The 22,394-nt window shown below is 43.5% G+C and overlaps 2 protein-coding genes across 4 annotated transcripts in view; one reads left to right on the forward strand and one right to left on the reverse strand.

Annotated features, from left to right (window-relative positions):
- LOC111955492 (GON-4-like protein) overlaps positions 1-10,071 on the reverse strand; it is a 22,847-nt gene extending 12,776 nt beyond the window's left edge. Inside the window, exons 1-14 of one of the 2 annotated variants that reach the window (XM_070436356.1) lie at positions 9,994-10,071; positions 9,047-9,321; positions 8,800-8,901; positions 8,358-8,563; positions 7,262-7,336; positions 7,108-7,158; positions 6,958-7,008; positions 6,500-6,595; positions 6,115-6,231; positions 5,743-5,940; positions 4,967-5,165; positions 3,062-3,163; positions 2,895-2,935; positions 2,670-2,788 (exon numbers count right to left, since the gene is read on the reverse strand). In XM_070436356.1, the coding sequence (XP_070292457.1) occupies positions 2,670-2,788; positions 2,895-2,935; positions 3,062-3,163; positions 4,967-5,165; positions 5,743-5,940; positions 6,115-6,231; positions 6,500-6,595; positions 6,958-7,008; positions 7,108-7,158; positions 7,262-7,336; positions 8,358-8,563; positions 8,800-8,901; positions 9,047-9,308 (1,619 nt within the window). In that variant the 5' untranslated portion in view covers positions 9,309-9,321; positions 9,994-10,071. Of the gene's footprint in view, positions 1-2,669; positions 2,789-2,894; positions 2,936-3,061; positions 3,164-4,966; positions 5,166-5,742; positions 5,941-6,114; positions 6,232-6,499; positions 6,596-6,957; positions 7,009-7,107; positions 7,159-7,261; positions 7,337-8,357; positions 8,564-8,799; positions 8,902-9,046; positions 9,322-9,993 lie in introns of those variants that run through there. The other variant, XM_023976339.2, reaches the window with a different exon arrangement.
- A 6,678-nt stretch (positions 10,072-16,749) lies between these two features.
- LOC111955972 (E3 ubiquitin/ISG15 ligase TRIM25) lies at positions 16,750-20,925 on the forward strand. 2 transcript variants are annotated; one of them, XM_070436358.1, is made up of 6 exons: positions 16,750-17,428; positions 18,349-18,444; positions 18,638-18,936; positions 19,553-19,653; positions 19,797-19,856; positions 20,086-20,925. In XM_070436358.1, exons 1-6 carry the CDS (start codon positions 16,838-16,840, stop codon positions 20,604-20,606), a joined length of 1,668 nt encoding a protein of 555 aa, XP_070292459.1. In that variant the 5' UTR covers positions 16,750-16,837; the 3' UTR covers positions 20,607-20,925. The 2 variants fall into 2 exon arrangements, with proteins under 2 accessions (XP_070292459.1, XP_070292458.1); XM_070436357.1 differs by having other exon boundaries at positions 16,751-17,428; positions 18,638-18,871; positions 19,500-19,653.
- Positions 20,926-22,394: the final 1,469 nt, after the last annotated feature.

A 22,394-nucleotide genomic window follows, 5' to 3' on the forward strand; every position in this document is an offset into this window, starting at 1 on the left:
TTAAGGCTTTTGTGATGGCCACTCCAATACATTGACTTTGTTGTCCTTAAGCCATTTTACCACAACTTTGAAGTATGCTTGGGGTCATTTTCCATTTGGAAGACCCATTTTCAACCAAGCTTTAACTTCCTGACTGATGTCTTGAGATGTTGCTTCAATATATGCTCAATTTTCCTTCCTCATGAAGCCATCTATTTTGTGAAGTAAACCAGTCCTCCTGCAGCAAAGCACCCCCACATATGATGCTGCCACCCTCGTTCTTCACGGTTGGGATGGTGTTCTTCAGCTTGCAAGCCTCCCCCTTTTCTCCAAAAATAACAATGGTCATTATGGCCAAACAGTTTTATTTTGTTTCATCAGACCTGAGGACATTTCTCCAAAAGTATGATCTTTGTCCCCATGTGCAGTTGCAAACCATAGTCTGGCTTTTTTATGGCAGTTTCGGAGCAGTGGCTTCTTCCTTGCTGTGCGCCTTTCAAGTTATGTCGATATAGGACTCGTTTTACTGTGGATATAGATACTTTTGTACCCATTTCCTCCAGCATCTTCACAAGGTCCTTTGCTGTTGTTCTGGGATTGATTTGCACTTTTCGCACCAAAGTACGTTCATCTCTAGGAGACAGAATGCGTCTCCATCCTGAGAGTATGACGGCTGCGTGGTCCCATGGAGTTTATACTTGCATACTATTGCTTGTACAGATGAACGGGGTACCTTCAGGCGTTTGGAAATGCTTCCAAGGATGAACCAGACTTGTGGAAGTCTACAAATTGTTTCTGAGGTATTGGCTGATTTATTTTGATTTTCCATGTTGTCAAGCAATAGGCACTGAGTTTGAAGGTAGGCCTTGAAATACATCCACAGGTACACTCCAATTGACTCAAATTATGTCAATTAGCCTATCAGAAGCTTCTAAAGCCAAGACATAATTTCCAAGATGTTTAAAGGCCAGTCAACTTAGTGTATGTAAACTCTTTGATCCACTGGAATTGTGATACAGTGAATTAAGTGAAATAATCTGTCTGTAAAAAATGTTGGAAAACGTACACGTGTCATGCACAAAGTAGATGTTCTAACCGACTTGCCAAAACTATAGTTTGTTAACAAGAAATTTGTGGAGTGGTTGAAAAACGAGTTAATGACCCAACCTAAGTGTATGTAAACTTCCGATTTCACATGTAACAACGCAGGATTCAGGTCAATTCCAATTTAATTTGAAATTGCAATTCAATTCACTCAATTTGCATTGAATTCAATTGGAATTTAGAATTGAAATTAAATATTCGTAAATGTCCCAGATTATGGAATTAATGCACTTAGTATAAAACAATTGACTGCAGTGTTTGTTTTTAATTATTTCAACATGTATTCCTATATTTCCAAGTATAGCTAGGCTGTCTATAACAGTGAGATGATCAGCCGAAAGCCTGAGGGAATTTAATTCGTTTGTGGAATTGTTTGGGATAATATTTAATTGGGAATAGAATTCTTGGAATTTACCTAACATTGGAATTGAGAGGAATTGAATCATCTCTGAATTCAGACTGACCTGGAATTTGAATGATTAATATTTACAGGGACAAGGAATTTAATTAGAATTGAATTTGTGGAATTAACCCCAACACAAAGACAAGGACCACAGACCTGTGGACTTGCTGCTGCAGCTGGAGTCTTTGGCAGTGGGAGAGGGTGGGGTGAATGGAGGTGGGGGCTCACGGGGCTTGGTGACGAGGGCCCTGGGGGCCAACAGGCCCTGGCTCTCCAGCAGGGCCCGGTGATGCCGGATGGCGGCCAGCTGCTCCTTCACCGTACGGTAGCGCCCTGCTGTCACCTCCGCCATGGGGTCCCCCAACTAGAGATCAAAGGTCAAACTGGGTCAGCTATACAGCGGTCAAATCAGAGGAGGTGGAAAGTTGTCACTCAGAGGATTGAAGGTTGTGATTGGAAAAATTGTCACTGGGTGGGCGAGTTGAAGGTATAAGGTTGGTGGGTGAGTTGAAGGTATAGAGGTTGGTGGGTTGAGTGGAATATAGAGGTTGGTGGGTGAGTTGAATGTATAGAGGTTGGTGGGTGAGTTGAAGTGTATATAGAGGTTGAGTGGGTGAGTTGAAGGTATTAAAAAGGTTGGTGGGTGAGTTGAAGGTATAGAGGTTGGTGGGTGATTGAAGGTTATAAGAGGTTGGTGGGTGAGTTGAAGGTATAAGGTTGGTGGGTGAGTTGAATGTAATAGAGGTTGGTGGGTGAGTTGAATGTATAGAGGTGGTGGGTGAGTTGAAGGTATAAGTTGGTGGGTGAGTTGAAGGTATAAGGTTGGTGGGTTCTGATTGAAGGTATAGAGGTTGGTGGGTGAGTTGAAGGTTGAGATAAGGTTGACATTAATATTTCAGAATTACATTTTGAACTGACTATGAATTCGTTATTCACTGTGCATTTATTCCTCGTGTCACTATTTGTTTTATTTTTGTTGCATCTAACTCTGCATTGTTAGAAAATGACCCGTAAGTAAGCATTTTTACTGTTTGTCTACACAGTTAAAAATTTGATTTGAGAAATGAAATTCAATTGAGCCCAAAACCTCCTGCAGCAGAGTGTACTTGTGAAGATGCCACCGTAACAAAACAACAGCAGAACAGTGTGTATATGACGTGCATAAGTGTGCGGGTATACTAACGGGATATCTGGCGGGYTACTGAAGGTGGGCTTCCCCGGGGCAGGTGCCTCTTCCTCCCTCTCCTCCTCTTCCTCGTGTCCTTCCTCATCTTGCTCCTGAGCAGTGAGCTCATCCTGGAACTGGAGCACACAGAGAGATAAATACACCACACATAGACAACCACACAACATAAACACAGGGGTAAAGAAAGAGACTAACGAAACAACATAACACAGAATCTCTTACGGTCTCAAACAACTCCTCCATCAACTGGTTCACTTCCTTTTCTGAAAAAAMAATTACGAAGAAAGGGAGATGAGGGTCGGCGCCTGACACAGTCACAGCCTAGATGAGTTGACTCCATCTCTTGGCTGCTAGGCAGCCCCGTCCCTAGGGTCCCCATGGTAACTCACTGGGGATGCGGACGGCTCGGTCGTTACGGTAATCCTCCACGTCGGGCTCGTCGATCTCCGCCAGGAAGTTATACTCAGGGTCGTCATCATCGTCACCTTCCTCTGAAAAGAGGAAGAGAAAGGGCATTTGAGAAAGAGGAACAGAGTGAAAGAGTTTGTGTGCAAGAGTGAGTAAGTCAGAGAGTAGTAGCACTATCTATTATATAGATCAGAGAAGGGCAACCCCAGTCCTCGTTCGTCTGATTGGTGTCAATTTTGCCTCAGCTCTATAGCTAACACAACTGATTAAACTAATTGCATTCTAAACGAAAGACCATGGTTAGTTAATTATTGGCGTCAGGAGTGTTAGCAGGGGCAAAWGTATGTCACCAATCAGGCCCCTTAGGACTGTTACCCATCCGATATATACTGAGCTATGACAGGGCTATTCAACTACTGAACAAAAATATAAAATGCAACATGTAAAGTGTTGTTCCCATGTTTCATGAGCTGAAATAAAAACATCCCAGAAATGTTCCATACACACAAAAAGTTTGTTTCTCTCAAATGTTGTGCACAAATGTGTTTACATTCCTGTTAGTCAGCATTTTTCCTTTGCCAAGATAATCCATCCACCTGACAGGCGTGGCATATCAAGAAGCTGATTAAAGTGCTGGGGACAATAAAAGGCCACGAAAATGGGCAGTTTTGTCTCACAACACAAGTTTTGAGGGAGGCTGCAATTGGCATGCAGACTGCGGGTGTGTCAACCAGAGCTGTTGCCAGAAATTTGAATGTTCATTTCTCTACCATAAGCCGGCTTCAACGTCATTTTACAGAATTTGGCAGTACATCCAACRGGCCTCACAACCGCAGGCCACGTGTAACCATGCCAGACCAGGACAACATCCGGCTTCTTCACCTGCGGGATCGTCTGAGGCGGGGTGCTGAGGAGTATGTCTGTAATAAAGCCCTTTTGTGGGGAAAAAACTAATTCTGATTGGCTGGACCTGGCTCCACCCATGGTTGCACCCCTACCCAGTCATGTGAAATTCATAGATTAGGGCCTAATTTATTTATTTCAATTGACTAATTTCCTTCTATGAACTGTAACTCAGTAAAATCATGTTTTGTTTTGGTAAATATTTCAGCTTTTATTTTAATTCGTTTTTTTCCTGTAAAGCACATTGCGTTGCATTCCATYTCTGAAATGTGCTGTATAAATAAAGTTGGATTTGATTATAGAATAGTCATACTGCTTATATCCAGTCCTTTCACATCTGGGTGATTGTTTCCCAAAGTTTACTTAGCCTTTATTTAATTAGGCAAGTCAGCCAAGAACAAATTCTTATTTACAATGACAGCCTACCGGGGAACAGTGTCATGTCTGCTCGGGGATTCGATCCAGCAACCTTTCGGTTACTGGCCCAATGCTCTAACCACTAGGCTACCTGCTGCCCCCAAGTTAACTTATATGTCTTCAGAATGAGGTTTATATTTTCAAAACACCCCTTTTACTCCACTTGTCCTTCTCATTACAGAACTGGCTGAATAGCTCAAATTTGGAAAATGTTACATTATATTTTCAGTGTTATGTTTAACGCATTAGGGGAGCAATGTAAAAAAATATTATAATAATTCTTAGGAATATTAATTTGTTATTTTTGGACTTTTAGGATAATGAGAATTTTGTGAAAATGTTGGTAAAACACATATGATAAAAAAATACTATAATAAATTATGAAATAGATAAGTACAGATCCTAATCTCAGTGATTCAAGAGGACATTTTGTGAAAAATGACACTTGAGAATTGGTTTGGTTTTTTGACAGCTTCGTGAGAACGTCCTATCTACACTAGCTGCCGAGGGTAGTTGCTTGGAGTGGATTTGGAATTGAGCAGCGCACACATGCTCCATCCCCTCACCATCGTTGTACATGTCAGAGGTCATGATGCCCTGAAGCCAGTGGGTCCACTCGAGGTCCTCGGGGGCGGAGCCACACCCGTACATGTCAGGCGTGATGTCGGGGGCGCAGAGCTCTGCCTCCAGCTGGCCCATGGGGACGTCCCGGAGGGGCCTCTTGGAGCGAGTACGACACGCCATCAGACCGTCCGCCATGGGTGGCTGTGAGAGGGGGAGGGAGACAGAGGGTGGTGGAGGGAGAGGAATAGGGAGGAACAGACATAGGAAAGACAATATGGAGAGGTGGACGGGGTTGGGAGAGCAAAAGCAGGTTACCAGATCAAATCATACCGTCAGAATTAGCAGAGAGCRCACTCTGTAAATGTGATGTACTAGAGTATATTGTCCTCAGCAATATGTCTTACAATAAACTAAATCAATTAAGGTATTTGAGATATTAATAATTATAAATGTTGAATAAATGAATGTGACATTTTTTATTTCAGAATCTAGACATACTCTACATTTTAGAGCACAATATAAGGAGGATAARGACACCAAGAGTTTGTATGTATCATGTTCGGTTCACAAATCATAGGGTTTTACAGGAGGCATGTACAGTATAGGTCTAAAAAGTAACCTAAAATTAGGATTTTCCCAACAAAAAATTGTGATACAAATGTAAAAAAGCATGTGAAATATCATTCCTCCCAATTAAGTTTCTATGTGAGAATTTCCAGAACAATCTGAGACAGGACACAAATATTTGCACTATCATGGCGTGGAATCGCCCTGATACCTGGTAGGGGTCCAGGCAGACTGGACCGATGGCCAGCTCCTCTTCCACGGCATGGAGCTTCTCCAGGAAGCTGAAGTCTGGAGGGGCCCTGGTGGTAGAAGAACCCTGGGGGCCATGGGAGGAGGAAGGTTGGGGGGGAGGGGGAGGGCCCATGGGGACCACCTCCACCGTCAGGTGTCTGGACCTGCTGCGTTGGACCTAAGAGGAAAGGAGGAGTTAGATAAACCTTGAAATGTATTACACAAGAATAGAATAACAAGAGCATATTATGCTATTTACAAAAGGCAATATTATGTATTTTATTAATTCTACATGAAAAAGAAAAATGTTGTTACAAATATATATTTTAAAATGTATTTTAGAGTGTGTCACCTGCATGGGGCTGACGCTCCTGTCGTCGTCCCACTGTGTGTGTATTCCCCTGTGGAAGCCTCCTCTGATTCCTCTAGGAGACGAGGCCGTGCTCTCCATGTCACTCTCCTGAAATGTCTACAACACACACAAAGTTCAATAGTCATTTTAATATATATAGAGATATATAGAAACAACACGTTCTATTTAAAGTATTGAAATATACAATCATAACGCATCTATGACATTCTAAAATGTGATAAAGCTGAACCACTTTGTTTCGCTTATTTAACTACAACAATGACTCCGTAAGCATGATGAATGCCTTACAATGCATACATTTTTTTTTCCTTTCAATTCAGGCCACAAGCTCACAAGACACAGCCAAATCCTATGACTCTCTTACATCTTCCGCTGTCTCGTCCTCTTCCTCTTCGTCGGGGCAGTACTCTTCATCAGAGGAGTCTTCCTCCGCTAGTTGAATGTCAACAAACTGTTGGGCCTGAAAATGGACAAGCACTTCAGCCTTTTCTAGTATGATGCCATACTTTCCAGTMAGGTATTGAGTGTTTGATACCACACTTTAACAGCATTAGCAGGACGATTGATTGTTTTTCATTGGTGGCGGCAGGTCGCCTAGCAGTTAAGAGCGCTGGGCCAGTAACCGAAAGGTCGCTGGTTCGAATCCCCAAGAAGGTAAMGTGGAAAGATCTGCCGTTCTGCCCTTGAGCAAGGCAGCTAACCAACAACAACTGCTCCCCAGGCGCCGATGACCTGGATGTCGGTTAAGGCAGCCCCCCYCACCMCTCTGATTGWGTTGGGTTAAATGGATTCAGTTGTGCAACTGACTAGGTATCCCCTTACCTTCTTTTTATTGACCTTTTTAATGGGTGAGATGTTCCAAGTGGGAATTACCTGAAATTACACAAAGATTGAATTACAAGAGGCTCAATAGCATAACATGGCAAACCTAAATGTATGCTAAAACGCACACACTAGAGGCAGTGAACTCACCACTCCTTTTTCTACCACTTCCTTGAACTTGGAACGTGTCATCTTGGGTTCCTAAGAGGTAGATGAGAAAGATGTTAAATGAAAGTGCGCACAGAGACTTGAACGTATCAAGAAGTCTTCATTTGGACATGGAAATGCAATGGTTGACACTCACAAAGACAGGCACGGCCTCCGTCTCATTGATTGCGGCTTTCATCATGGCCACCACATGCTCATTGGTGATCACTTCCTGTGGGTCAAAGGTCAAAAAGGTTTAAAACCAGGCTTACAATCAGTCTGAAGAAATTCGGCTTGTCACCAAAAGCACTCACAAACTTCTACAGATGCACAATCGAGAGCATCCTGTCGGGCTGTATCACCGCCTGGTACGGCAACTGCTCCGCCCACAACTGTAAGGCTCTCCAGAGGGTAGTGAGGTCTGCAGAACGCATCACCGGGGGCAAACTACCTGCCCTCCAGGACACCTACACCACCCGATGTCACAGGAAGGCCATAAAGATCATCAAGGACAACAACCACCCAAGCCACTGCCTGTTCACCCCGCTATCCCCCAGAAGGCGAGGTCAGTACAGGTGCATCAAAGCAGGGACCGAGAGACTGAAAAACACCTTCTATCTCAAGGCCATCAGACTGTTAAACAGCCACCACTAACATTTAGCGGCCGCTGCCAACATACTGACTCAACTCCAGCCACTTTAATAATGGGAATTGATGGAAATTATGTAAAAATTTACCACTAGCCACTTTAAACAATGCCACTTAATATAATGTTTACATACCCTACATTACTCATCTCATATGTATATGTATATACTGTACTCTATACCATCTACTGCATCTTGCCTATGCCGTTCTGTACCATCACTCATTCATATATCTTTATGTACATATTCTTTATCCCTTTACACTTGTGTGTATAAGGTAGTAGTTGTGGAATTGTTAGGTTAGATTACTTGTTGGTTATTACAGCATTGTCGGAACTAGAAGCACAAGCATTTCGCTACACTCGCATTAACATCTGCTAACCATGTGTATGTGACAAATAAAATTAGATTTGATTTGATTGATTTGATTTGATTTTGAAGTCTGTCTGTATTTGTCTGTCAGTATGTGAGGTTGTAGGCAAACTGTTTTTGTAGGAAATCAATACTTCCACAGTCCACACTAGCTGCATAAGGAACATTGGCATGGTTGCAGCTATGAGTGAGTTAGTGGTAGGGTCGTAGTGAGTGGTCCCTCTCTGCACTCACATGAATGATGTTGCGGACGTTGGCCGTGGTCAAGTTGTGTTGTCTGGACTTGTTCTCTAGTTCACGGTCCAGCTCCCTGTCAATCTCCACCTCTGGACTGGCCCCTTCCTGCTCTCCGCCCCCCACCTCTCRGTCCGCAGCTCTCTTCTTCCTCTTTACCCCTCCTTTCTTCCTGCTGCCCTTGTGTCCCCCGCCCTGCCTGTCATCTGACAGAGAAGGAGAGAGAGTCAATCAGTCTTGCCRTCCTACAGTATGCTTTACTCGTACTATAAAAGGAAAATGGTTAGCTGAGCTAACTTCAGGATCGATTGTGGATAAGGTCCTGCTCCAAGGTCATTTTGTGCACCGTTCCTTACCTTGTTCATGTTGTATACAAGATGTGAGTACTGTTTCAGGATTAGTTGCTAAGGGCGGGCAGTTAATAGATATAGGTTCTCCTCACCCATAGTGATGACCAGGTCTGAATCCTCTTCTGTCTGAGGGGGGCACTGTGCAGGGCTGCATTGGCCTGCCTCCTCTTCATTCTCTACCTGACCTGGAGATCCTGCAAAGCCAAGAGCCTCACATATTTACCTATATATCAATTGCTTAGGTAGGAGGCAGAAAAKATAGATAAAACGTATCATTAAAAGCTAAGTGTGAAGTGAGAACTACTCTCCTTTGCCCCTGTCTCCCTTTCCTCTACTTACCATCATCAACAAGAAGGTCTGAGSTGGGAATCTGGCCATGACTCTTGAACCTGGGAGACCGTCTCCATGGCGACGATGTCCCATGGATCTCCGGGCCTCTCTCCTCCGTTGAAATGGTAACGATGGCACTGGCCTCTGTTGTGAGTGGTGATGATGCATTGTAGGATGCTGATGTTCTAGTAGACTGTAGTTTCCCTGTCCTAATAGACTTGGCAGGGCCGCCTTTGAGAGAGCTGGACTTGCGTTTGCGGACCAGACTCATTGTGTAGTACCATCTGTGAGATTGATTGAGAACAACCATGGAAAGAGTTTACGGTGTGCATGTATCACTATGCTCTCCCTATCCTTGTGTCCTCTGGACCCTTTGCTCTGTACTGGTCTGACAAGATGGGGGGGAGCCATATGGCAGAATAGAATATCCTAGCTCGTAAGTACAGATAATTCGATTTTACCTGTCCAGTTGTCAGCTCAGATTGGTTTAAATGAGACGCACACTATATACTATGTTTTGTACACATATGGCCACTAGTGTTAGCTAACGTTACTCCGACTAGTATTAGCTAACACTCAACGCTAAARGTAAATACTTATCTGCCCAGCTCCTTCTGTAAAGTACTTACGTAAGCTAACGTTAGCTAGAGGTGGTATGTATGAACACGTTTGCACGTTAGRTTCAGTTGACAAATGTTAGCTCTTACTGAGTGAGTGGTGCTGGCCATGGCATCAATCAGTGGCAATGGCATCCTCATAGTGCCAGTTGTTGTGGTATGACGGCTAGCAACCTAAGCTAGCTAGCTAAGTAGCTAACAAACTGCCTTTGATACTAGCCTGGAAATTCTTCTCAACAGAACAACATTTAAACAAACGAATTTCCCAAAAGGCGAATAACGTTACTATGTTCAAATTAATTGATGAATAGGAGCTTTCAAAACAACACATTATCTTACCCGCCACAACACCGCTAGCTCCATCAGCAGAAAACGCAGAAAACTACAACTAACATTATGTTTCCGGGTGCAACACTTAGTTCATTCCTGTCAGAGATACTTTTAAGGAGATGGGAAACTCCATTGGAATCGTATTAACTCCCATTGTGTCCGTTGCCCATGCGACGTCAATGGGCCGCGCGGTGCATTCTGGGCGATTCTGTGACAAGGAGAGCTCTCCTTCAAGGAGGGAATGGGAGTCTATTGAGCGCTAGCTCGAAAACCCAACATTAGCATGAATTTCGTCAACAAGAAGTACAACATTACAAATATTTTCAGAGATGTGAGATAATTGACTTGCTATATGTAATATTGTATAGCTTTGGAATCGTGAAATTACGCACTTTTGAGGAATAGGCACTTTCTTGACTCATACACTGAGAAGGAATAGAGTCCCACAGTGAGGTCATTATACCCCAAAAAAGGGAAATGGTCCACATTTTTTTTTCATATTTCCCATAGGGTATTTTAGAAACACTTAACACTTGTAGGCTTACGTGACGTTTTGATAACCATGTAAATCTCTCTCGGACAAGGTGACTTTTATCAATTTATTCGGTTCTACTTACTCTCAGATTCGAAAATGCTAATTAGCATCTACATAGCTGACACCTTTGCTAACAGGTATTGTGACAATTTAAAACTTGCACAAGACAGTTCACAGAATTGTCCATTTAAAGAAATGTTGCCAATTTTATACTTTTTAAAATTTATTTAACATTTTTTCATTACTACATTTAGTTAATATTAGATGGTTAATCCAGAGATTCTTACCCTTGCCTCGATTCGGCAGTCTCGTCCAGATCATCATGGCATTTGTAGTTCTTTATCATAGCCACAGCTAATTAGCATTTCATTTTGGGGGGTAAGCGAATATATTGATAAGTCACCTTATCTAGAGAGATTTACAAGGTAATCAAAACGTTACGCCAGGGTAAGCCTACACGAAACACAGCCCTTATTTTAAGTGTTTCTAAAATCCCCTATGGGAAAAATMAATGGTGGAAAAACAATTGGAACCATTTCCCTGTTTGACTGCTAGGTTGTATGGGTATTATGACTCATACTGTGGTACTCTATTGCATGACGATCAAATTAGCAACCGCAACATAGCATGACAAAGTGAACAGGATTGGTCGACAGTCTGCTGGGTGGGGCGTTATACCTTCTTCCATTTTTTGGCCAAAGAGATTCCTATCTCCTCCTTGATCTAAAATCTCTGTTCACATCCCATAAAGTGCCATACAATGCTGCTGCTGCTGCTGCTGCTGCTGCTGCTTCTTCTTCTTCTTCTATAGAATGGTGGTCCTCAAACAATTGTTATAGGTGCATGCTGCCACCTACTGTATTGGCTGTGTATCAGCCTACTTTTCTAAAATCAGCTGCCACCACAACATCTGTCATCTGTGATTTACGTCCCATTCCTGCAGTACAATTGACAACCATAGCCACGAACGCCAAAACAAACAACCTTCCTGAAGCACATGTTATTCKTATCTCTCTCTATTGGCCTCAGACTACTCACAAGGATCCTCTTAGGATCAGGCTGGTCATGGCTCACATCAACACCATTATCCCAGAAACCCTAGACCTACTCCAATTTGCATACCGCCCTAACAGATCCACAGATGATGCCATCTCTATTGCACTSCACACTGCCCTTTCCCACCTGGACAAAAGGAACACCTATGTGAGAATCCTAATCATTGACTACAGCTCKGCGTTCAACACCATAGTGCCCTCAAAGCTCATCAAACAATAAGCTAAGGACCCTGGGACTAACACCTCCCCCTGCGACTGGTTCCTGGACTTCCTGACGGGCCGCCCCCAGGTGGTAAGGGTAGGTAACAACACATCCGCCACGCTGATCCTCAACACAGGGGCCCCTCAGGGGTGSGTGCTCAGTCCCCTCCTGTACTCCCTGTTCACTCATGACTGCACGGCCAGGCACGACTCCAACACCATCATTAAGTTTGCCAATGACACAACAGTGGTAGGCCTGATCACCAACAATGACGAGACAGCCTATAGGGAGGAGGTCAGAGACCTGGCCGTGTGGTGCCAGGACAACAACCTCTCCCTCAACATGATCAAGACAAAGGAGATGATTGTGGACTACAGGAAAAGGAGGACTGAGCACGCCCCCATTCTCATCAATGGGGCTGTAGTGGAGCAGGTTGAGAGCTTCAAATTCCTTGGTGTCCACATTACCAACAAACTAACATGGTCCAAGCACACCAAGACAGTTGTGAAGAGGGCATGACAAAACCTATTTCCCCTCAGGAGACTGAAAAGATTTGGCATCCTCAAAAGGTTCTACAGCTGCACCATCGAGAGCATCCTGACTGGTTGCATCACTGCCTGGTATGGCAACTGCTCGGCCTTTGACCGCAAGGCACTACAGAGGGTAATGCATACGGCCCAGTACATCACCGGGGCCAAGCTTCCTGCCATCCAGGACCTCTATACCAGGCAGTGTCAAAGACTCCAGCCACCCTAGTCATAGACTGTTCTCTCTGCTACCGCACGGCAAGTGGTACCGGAGCGCCAAGTCTAGGTCCAAGAGGCTTCTAAACAGCTTCTACCCCCAAGCCATAAGACTCCTGAACATCTAATCAAATGGCTACCCAGACTATTTGCATTGCCCCCCCCCCCCTCACCCCCTCTTTTACGRCGCTGCTACTCTCTGTTATTATCAATGCATAGCCACTTTAATAACTCTACCTACATGTACATATTACTTKAATTACCTKGACTAACCAGTGCCCACGCACATTGACTCTGTACCAGTACCCCCTGTAAATAGTCTCGCTATTGTTATTTTACTGCTGCTCTTTAATTACTTCCTTTTATTTCTTATTCTTATTTGTAATTTTTTGAACTGCATTGTTGGTTAGGGGCTTGTAAGTAAGCATTTCACCGTAAGTTCTACACTTTTGTATTCGGCGCATGTGACTAATAACATTTGATTTGATCCCTCACCCTGGACCCATCTTKCTCTACCTCTCTCTTCACTGCCTCTGCATACGACACCTTCTGCACTACTCTGATCCTGGCAACCTCAACCTGCCTTTCTCTCATCGGATACCTCTGATCTCCAGCGTCATGGGTACCCCTACAGTTTACACATGTTGGGTGGTCCTTTGCATGGGGGGATGTAAGTTTCCTTTAACAATCAGTCTTCCAGATACATGACACAGGAACCTTGGTATAAAACTCTTTAGTAATAAAATGCAATTGCAGACAGAGATTCACATACAGAATACCTCAGTAGTCTATAGTAAAGATCTGTGTGGCGAAACAGGAGACAACGCTCCTTATACTAGTTGGTGTGGACAACCTACTGTCAATCATACCTAAACATTGTTGCATTGGATTAGATACAAAGTATCTAAGAMGAGAAAAACATGTCTAGACTGTGGTTTCTCACTCTACTATCTCGGCCTTGAGCCTGCGTGACTATCAGCAGGTGCAGACAATTCTCAGCCTGAGAACTAAAGCAGTACATCTCCATTTACCCAGTACTTTTRCATCATTGRGCATTGCAAGCATACAAAGGTTATCACATATATACACAGTAATCATGGCATTGGTGTTCCCAGTTGTCTTGAACTCACTGAAGTCTGAGATTTCCCAGTTCCGAGTTTCTAGTTTTTTTTAACGCGGCAGAAGTCATGCTGAATTGACAGCATGGCCAATGTATTCAACCTTGTCTGGCCCATGGTGTTGGATGTTTATCCTTTTTAAGCTTGGAAAAGAGACCCTTAAACCCAGATTTGGACCACACACCCACTCCACTGAATAGCAGGCTAGTGATGCTTTGCAAGGCTTGCAGTTAGCCACTGATTCCTTTCAAACCACTCATTGTTGAATTTGCCATTTCCAACTTGTTGTGTAATGTTTATGTCCAATGGCCGATGAGCACCGATACATTTTATCTATAATTTCTCTTCATATGACAAGGATTGAAAAGGATTTGCCAGTAGATTGTTGACTTGATTCATGATAGTGACTGCTTGTCTAGCTTGCTAGCTAAGAATTTGATGTTGACATGATCAGTCCAATCAAAGCTACGGGAGATATAATGTGATTTGACTTCATTCTATCTGTATAACGTGATTTGACTTCATTCTATCTGTGGCCAATGACCTCGAGACTTCTTGGATGGGCACTTCTAATGTAACTCTATGGCAGCACCCAAGGGGCTTGAATTTACGAGCTCTCCCCCTAGATTCTGCGGGGATGTAGTGTCCCCATGAGTGACAGAACACTGAGCCAATCACTGCGCAACTAGAGAACATTATCAACCCCTACGCTCTGTATTTTCTGCTGGCTGCCCCACCACCACAGAAAGCACTGAGCTAGGCTGAAACATCTGCATTTTGGAGCTGCCTTACTCAAGAAAGCATTCAAAGATGTATTTTTTTTTACATTGTTTGCAAACTGATATGTGACATGTATTAATGACAAAATAACAAGCAAAACAATTTATTATTATTATTTATTTTGCTAAACAGGTGGGGCTCAAAACAGGTGCCCTGAATGGTGGGTCCCCACTGAGCCTTGTACGTTCCAGTCTCAGCCCTGTGATTACACTTTCCTCCCTTCTCTCCCTGCCCCCACCTTTTCCCGAATCTTATACAGGTGCCTTCCCCTTTCCACAACTGTTGCCATTTGTTTTTAACCACTGTTATCATCAACCCATTGGCTTCTGATTTACTGATTGACAATTCCATGTCAACATTAGGATGTTTAAGAGCCTGCTTGGTGATAACATCCACCTCCTCATTCCRCTCTACTCCCATATGAGCTGGTACCCAGAGGAACATCACAAATACCGATGGGTTCATTGTGTAATAGTAAGCAGCATCATCTGGATGTGTGCAACAACAGTTCAACATTCACCTTCTGCTACCATTTCTGTCAAGCCGTCTACGCATAGAGTTTAACGCACATGTTCGATAAATCCAACGTATGCACCACACCGAACGCACTACAACCCCATGCTGCAAGGCAAACGCAGTGTTCCAATGGAAATAAATGTACTTCTGGTGTGATCGTATATATTTTTTTTTTTACAGAAATGTTTGGAATGCCTTGGCGATGGACTGGTTGGTGACCACTATTTCACAGACTTCAGTCAATTAACAGAACCTGTGAAATGGTCTAATTAGTTTGGGTCATTGGTTAATTAAATTCACCTGGTGCTCCATTAGCCTAGGCTATGAAAACACCARGTGGGTTGCCCAGAAAAACCTGCAATTTAATACTACGGTCATTACGACGTTTTTAGAAAGGGCTTTGGTTGAAAATATACAAATAGGTTTGGCTCGAAGTCTGTCGCACATTGTTTTACCAGCTTAAGTTGAACGTTACGCACACAAACTATCGAAGCTTTCTGACCATGCATGCATCAAAGGCAGGTGTGTCTCTGCGTAACATTGCTCTGACTCCTGAAAGGATTCCTACCTTTATAATTCCGTCAAAGCTGCGATCTCCCCGTGCACAGCTAGATTCAGAAACAGATCAGTCAAGACTGCTGTCCCCGAGCAGCCCCAACCAACACCTGTCTGCATCTACTCCGTCCTCTCGGGTCCCTCGACTACCATCGACACCAACTATGAGGGTCAAGCTTCACCGAAACCTCTCACCGGGAGAGGACCTATCTGACCCATCCACCCGAGCTGCAATGTCCCTGCCACACGTCGACAAAGTCACCACCTCATACGGCTTCCGCGCACTCGCCCAGAGTCCATGTACGCGGCGAAGGGAATCGCTATTCCACAAGGGTGCGACGACCACAGGACCTTCCTTTGAAACCAACATGGACTGTCGCTCTCGCACAACTCGTCCAAGTTCTTCTGTAGACGTTGGKGACATGTGCAGGATCACAAGCACCAACTCCAACCTGGTTGACGTGCCCCCGAGCWCGGCAGCCCCTTCCCCTTCTGTTCAGATTCTGAAGACTGGTAGAGCGGCTGGGCTACAGGTACTGTTCACCAAACCTCTCGCTGCTTTGAAAGCCTTCACACCAGTGCGTAGACGGCKGGACCAGGTCAAAACCCATGCATGGTCGTAGGAGAGCTAGGGGCCCATTTTGCTACGACAGTGCCAGTCCAATTTGTTTCAATCCAAATGTATGTAATTTTTGTGAGCTTTGTCAAAATAAATATATTTTAATTTGTGTCATCTTTCCATTAAGACTATTTTTTTAATGTCTACTTTCATCTTTGGAGGATAGGCCTATTGTCAATATCTGAATGTAACATTTGGATTGTCGACATACAGCATGCCCTTGCTCATTTCCCGTAATGAGGCAAGTAAGGGTGCAAGCCCAGCGGCCATAGGCTTACTTATCAGAATCCCATGGAAAAAGCTGAAGTAAATGTTTTTCACAAGTCATATTTAAATGATCCCTGTAAAGAAAAAAAGGTATCTTCTAAAGTAGAACTTTATTTCAGGGCAGTGGGTTGAGTATTTCATATTCTGTTGATTTATTCATCTACATAACAGGKAAGTCTTAAGTTCTTATATTACTGATTGTTCTTCCATGGCTGCGCAGTGCCAAATAGTATGTCTGCTTTGAGTCCTTTCAGAAAGGACAGATCTACGTTCTAATGATTTATATTTGAGAATGTTTKATGTTAAAAGGCCTTAAACCTAATTAAAACCCTATGTCTTTAAGTTGCTTGCTCTTTCTAACCCCACCCCTCTGGCAGAACCAGGAAGTCGCTCCTACAAACTTTCCRCCCTCTTTCCGTTGTGAAAGAGAAACTGATTTGAGTCTGAGTGAAAACCAGTCCAAATGGCTCAACAGGGAGTTCTGCTTGACCAGGATCAGTTCTGTTGTTCGGTCTGTCTGGATCTACTAAAGGAGCCGGTAACTACTGGCTGTGGACACAGTTACTGTAGGAGTTGTATTGAGGGCTGCTGGGATCAGGATGACCAGAAGGGCGTCTATAGCTGCCCCCAGTGCAGACAGACTTTCACTCCAAGACCTGCTCTGAGGAAAAATGGCATGTTGGCTGAGGTGGTAGAGAAACTGAAGAAGACAGGTATCCAGGCTGCTCCCCCTGTTTTGTGCTATGCTGGACCTGGAGATATGGCATGTGATTTCTGCACTGGGACCAGAAAGCAGAAAGCCCTCATGTCCTGTCTGGTGTGTTTGGTGTCTTACTGTGAGACTCACCTCCAACCTCACTATGATATTCCTGGCCTAAAGAAGCACACGTTGGTCAAAGCCACTGCGCAACTACAGGAAAAGATCTGCTCTCATCATGACAAACTGCTGGAGGTTTACTGTCGTACCGACCAGAAGTGTATCTGTGTGCTGTGTATGGATGAACATAAAGGCCATGATACACTGTCAGTAGTAGCAGAGAGGACTGAGAAACAGGTAAGACTAGATCAACTTGTTGGTAAATCTCTGATTAACATCTAATCAGTCKTGGCTGGCTTAATACTATTTATCAACCTCAAACATTGAGTGCATGGAGAATCTAGGTTAAAATCTACAAATGTATCACCATTTTACAAAGTCAAAAGCCATTGCTATTCTTTTATTTTTATTTAACTAGGCAAGTCAGTTAAGAACAAATTCTTATTTACAATGACGGCCTACCAAAAGGTAAAAGACCTCCTGCGGGTACTGGGGCTGGGATTAAAAATAAATATAGGACAAAACACACATCACGACAAGAGAGACAACACAACACTACATAAAGAGAGACCTGAGAAAACATGGCAGCAACACATGACAACACAGAATGGCAGCAGCACAACATGGCATCAGCACAACATGGTAGCAGCACAACATGGTACAAACATTATTGGGCACAGACAACAGCACAAAGGGCAAGAAGGTAGAGACAACAACACATCCCGCGAAGCAGCCACAACTGTCAGTAAGATTGTCCATGATTAAGTCTTTGAATGAAGAGATGGAGATAAAACTGTCCAGTTTGAGTGTTTTGTTGCAGCTCATTCCTGTCACTAGCTGCAGCGAATTAAAAAGATGAGCGACCCGAGGGTGTGTGCGCTTTYYGGACCTTTAACAGAATGTGACTGGCAGAATGAGTGTTGTATGTGAAGGATGGTGGCTGCAGTAGATATCTCAGATAGGGGAGAGCGAGGCCTAAGAGGGTTTTATAAATAAGCATCAACCAGTGGGTCTTGCGACGGGTATACAGAGATCACCAGTTTACAGAGGAGTATAGAGTGCAGTGATGTGCACTCTATACTAATCTAAATAACCTTTTATGAGTCCACAGTTAGTTTAAAGGGATAGTTCACTGTAGCTCCACTTTTTCTCCACAGACACAGCTGGGGATGAGTCAGCAGAAAGTCCAGCAGAGAGTCCAGCGGAGAGAGAAGGAGTTGAAGGAGCTCCAACAGGCTGTGGAGTCTCTCAAGGCAAGTACATTATTATTGACCAAAAGAGATGCACCGTGTCACTTCCTTCTTCCAGTCAGCCAGTGAGAGATGACGTTTCAGTCCCCCTGAGCACCACTGTGGGGAACAGGCTGTCTTGGCTCCCAGTTAGCTAGGGAATACAGCATGTTGCTTAACACAGAGCCTTCTCTTCTCTGTCTGTGTGTCCWAACAGCGCTCTGCACAGGAAGCTGCAGAGGACAATGAGAGGATCTTTACAGAGCTGATCCGCTCCCTGGAGAAACTGCACACCGAGGCGAAGGAGCTGATAAAAGCCCAGGCGACTGCTCAAGTGAGTCGTGCTGAAGGACTCCTGGAGCAACTGGAGCAGGAGATAGCTGAGCTGAAGAGGAAAGACAGTGAGCTAGAGCAGCTCTCACACACAGAGGATCACATCCATTTCCTCCAAGTAACTACATTGCAATTTGCCTTGTTACAAGGAATAACAAATTCTGTCAATGACCTTTCGACTATGTATCTCTCTGTCTCTCTCTRGCTCTGACTCGTTTTTAATTGTGTACTTTGGAGCATAGGCCTAATGTCCATTTCTGAATGTAAATGTCTGCTCGCAAGTAACATTTGGATTGTCCACATACAGCATGCCCTTGCTCGGTCGCACACTTCCCGTAACAAGYCAAGGGTGGCAAGCCCAGGGGCCATAGGCTATCAAACATCTAACGCCTAAGAATCCTCTGAAAAAGCTGAAGTAAAAACGTTCTTCACTAAAGTCTTATTTGAATGATCCCTGTGATTCTTCTCTTCTTAACTATTACTGTATTTCAGGGCTGTGGGTTGAATATTCTGATGTATCAATGCATTAACCTATAGGCTATTGTTAGTCATTTATTCATCAACAAGACAACAGGAAAGTCTGTGGTTTTTAGAATACTGATTGCTTTTGTTTCGTGTGTCTGCAGTGTTTTAAAAGATATTCATTTCAGAAWGGACAGATAATACAGTACATTCTATACTTGAGAATGTTTCTACATTCATTTATTTCACGTTCTCTCTGTGTCTGTCTCTCTGTCTTCTCTCAGTCTTACTCCAATCCTAGTGTATCTTCTTCAGACTTACCCGCTATCGTTGTTAGTCCTCATCAGTACTTTGGAGACYTGAGCGAGGCTGTGTCTGAGCTGAGAGAGACACTACAAGGCTTCCTTAAAGGACAATGGACCAAGATCTCCAGCGCAGGTGGGTTAAACAATACAAAAATAATACACATTGTAAAAACATCAACTTTAGACCAAAGGTCCCAGACTTAACGTTATACATGTGTAATATTGTAGGTAGGATGGTAACATTCCCCCTCTCTCTGTGAACATGTTTGTGTCTAGTGAATACAGTGGATGTTCTATTACCTCCAGAGCCCAAGACCAGAGAACAGTTCTTACAATGTGAGTCTCTTCATCCTGACGTAACTTACAATCTTTTTACTGACACTTCTCACACACCCTCATATTGAATTATACAGCAATGGTAGATGTAGTCAAAAACTAGGTAGCTATCTGACTCCTGCACCGATTGGATCTCTGCTCTGCACTAATCAAAGACAAGGTACAGGCCAGGGTACAGTATAATAGTATAGTATTATACTCCCCTCATTGGTCTCTGCTCTTCTTCCAGATTCCTGTCAGCTGACTCTGGACCCTAACACAGCACATTGCAACCTCTCTCTGTCTGATGGGAACAAAAAGATAACAGCTAAACCAGGCCATTTATATCTTGACCATCCAGACAGATTCACTTATTGCTGCCAGGTGCTGTGRAGTGAGGGTCTGTCTGGACGATGTTACTGGGAGGTGGAGATGAGTGGGAACGATGTTTCTATAGCAGCCTCATATAAAGATATTAAGAGAACAGGTGGTAATGACTCAGTATTAGGACTCAATGACAAGTCCTGGAGTTTACAGTGTTATCATGGTGGTTATCGTTTCAGACACAATAATGTTGAGACTCAAGTATCAGGCCCTCAGTCCTCCAGAGTAGGAGTGTACCTGGATCACAAGGCAGGTTCTCTGTGCTTCTACAGTATTTCTGGTACAAGGAGCCTCCTCCACAGAGTCCAGACCACATTCACTCAGCCCCTCTATCCTGGGTTTTGCTTTGGTTATGTTGGAGATACTGCAGAGCTGTGTAAGTTGTAGTGGTTGCCTTACTGGATATGGTCCCGTGTGGCTCAGTTGGTAGAGCATGGCGCTTGCAACGCCAGGGTTGTGGGTTCATTCCCCACGGGGGGACCAGGATGAATATGTATGAACTTTCCAATTTGTAAGTCGCTCTGGATAAGAGCGTCTGCTAAATGACTTAAATGTAAATGTATATGCTTTATCATGTACTTTAACCCTGTGCAGTTTATGCATTCTATGATTTACGATGATATCTTTAGTTTAGTCAATGTTTCAGTCTTGTGCATTCACATTCATCTCCATGTATTCTCACTTTGATATAAATGAATAACAATTACTGTACTGCTATATTTTTTATGAAACACAGTAGGCCTTTTTTACGGATTTCAATCAATTGAAACTGTCTGGTGTTTTTGCCCACTGATCCTTAGATTTGAATGTGTTAAAAGGATATCTTTACTTCTTTTTTTTTTTAGACTTAATGTATCTCTATTTTCCTATTTAACCTGAAAGTAGTCTATTGGGCCAGGAGAAACTATAATCTAGCCATGAAGCCCCCCCCCCCAGTTCAGTGATTTCGTATAGAGTGGAATAAGACAACAATGAAAACAATAGGAGTGAATGGGGCATGCAGACCAAGTTTACCTCTGAAATTATTTGTCCAGAAATGTTAAACTTGGTCTGCATGCCCCATTCATTCATATTGTTGTTGTTTTTTAGTATCTCGATCCAATCAAAATGAAATCCCTGAACCGGGAGGGGGAATGTTGTTTCACTGCAAGAGAACATAGGCTGCATTATGAACCATCTCTGAGCGAAGGGAACTCTTGTTAGTGTAATTGTGAACTCTGGTCATTGCTGTTGTAATACTACTTCAATGTGAAAACTCAACCTGAATCATACTTAACATGCAACATTCAATCTCTTATTTCAAGATAATAGTCAAACACATTACATAAGACTATATCTCCACACAGTTATATTTTTGCCCTTTTTTATTAATATCATAATCATTTAACATAGTTATGATCTTTGAGAGAGAGAGACTCCATGAACTCTTGCACGCTGTTTAGACGAACGGGGGAGGAATCTAAACCTAACTTTCCACATGTGCCTGGACACAGGTGCATCTCGTTGCTGGTGATTCAAGTGACACGCCCCTGAAACATGCTCCTCCTGAATTGTGTGCTTGTCAATAAATTGGWGCGCTTGGTGGCGTTCGGACGGTTTGCCGGTAGACAGAGATCCCGCTTTGGTGCCAACAGAATGACCCAAGAATGCACAATCCGATGTAAATCAAGCGCACCTATTGTAAAAGGGTGTCTTTTTATTGTATATGTTTAKCACAGGAGGTTGGTGGCACCTTAATTGGGGTGAATGGGCTTGTGGTAATGGCTGGAGCAGAATTAGTGGAATGGTATCAAATACAAACACATGGTCTCCATGTGTTTGATGCCATTCCATTCGCTCCGTTCCAGCCATTATTATGAGCCGTCCTCCCCTCAGCAGCCTCCACTGATGTCTACAAATGCAATATTCCTTTTTCAATATTTCATTACTCTATATTCCTACTAAAGTCAAAGGCAGTGTGAATTGCATAGCACTGTAAAATATAAGTATAAAATATGTTCCTGGCACAGCTCCTAACATAGCCCAATAACAAGTATGAGCTGGAGCACCCCCAGAGAACATTTAGTGTTGAGGTGCTGACTAACGGAGAATAAACTGGAAGCTAGAAAAACAAAGAGAGTCGCACACTCCACATGTATAACCTCCTAGTAAAAAAACACCAATGTTTAGCGAAGC

Source organism: Salvelinus sp. IW2-2015, linkage group LG31 (assembly GCF_002910315.2).
Source record: "Salvelinus sp. IW2-2015 linkage group LG31, ASM291031v2, whole genome shotgun sequence".
Taxonomy (NCBI): domain Eukaryota; kingdom Metazoa; phylum Chordata; class Actinopteri; order Salmoniformes; family Salmonidae; genus Salvelinus; species Salvelinus sp. IW2-2015.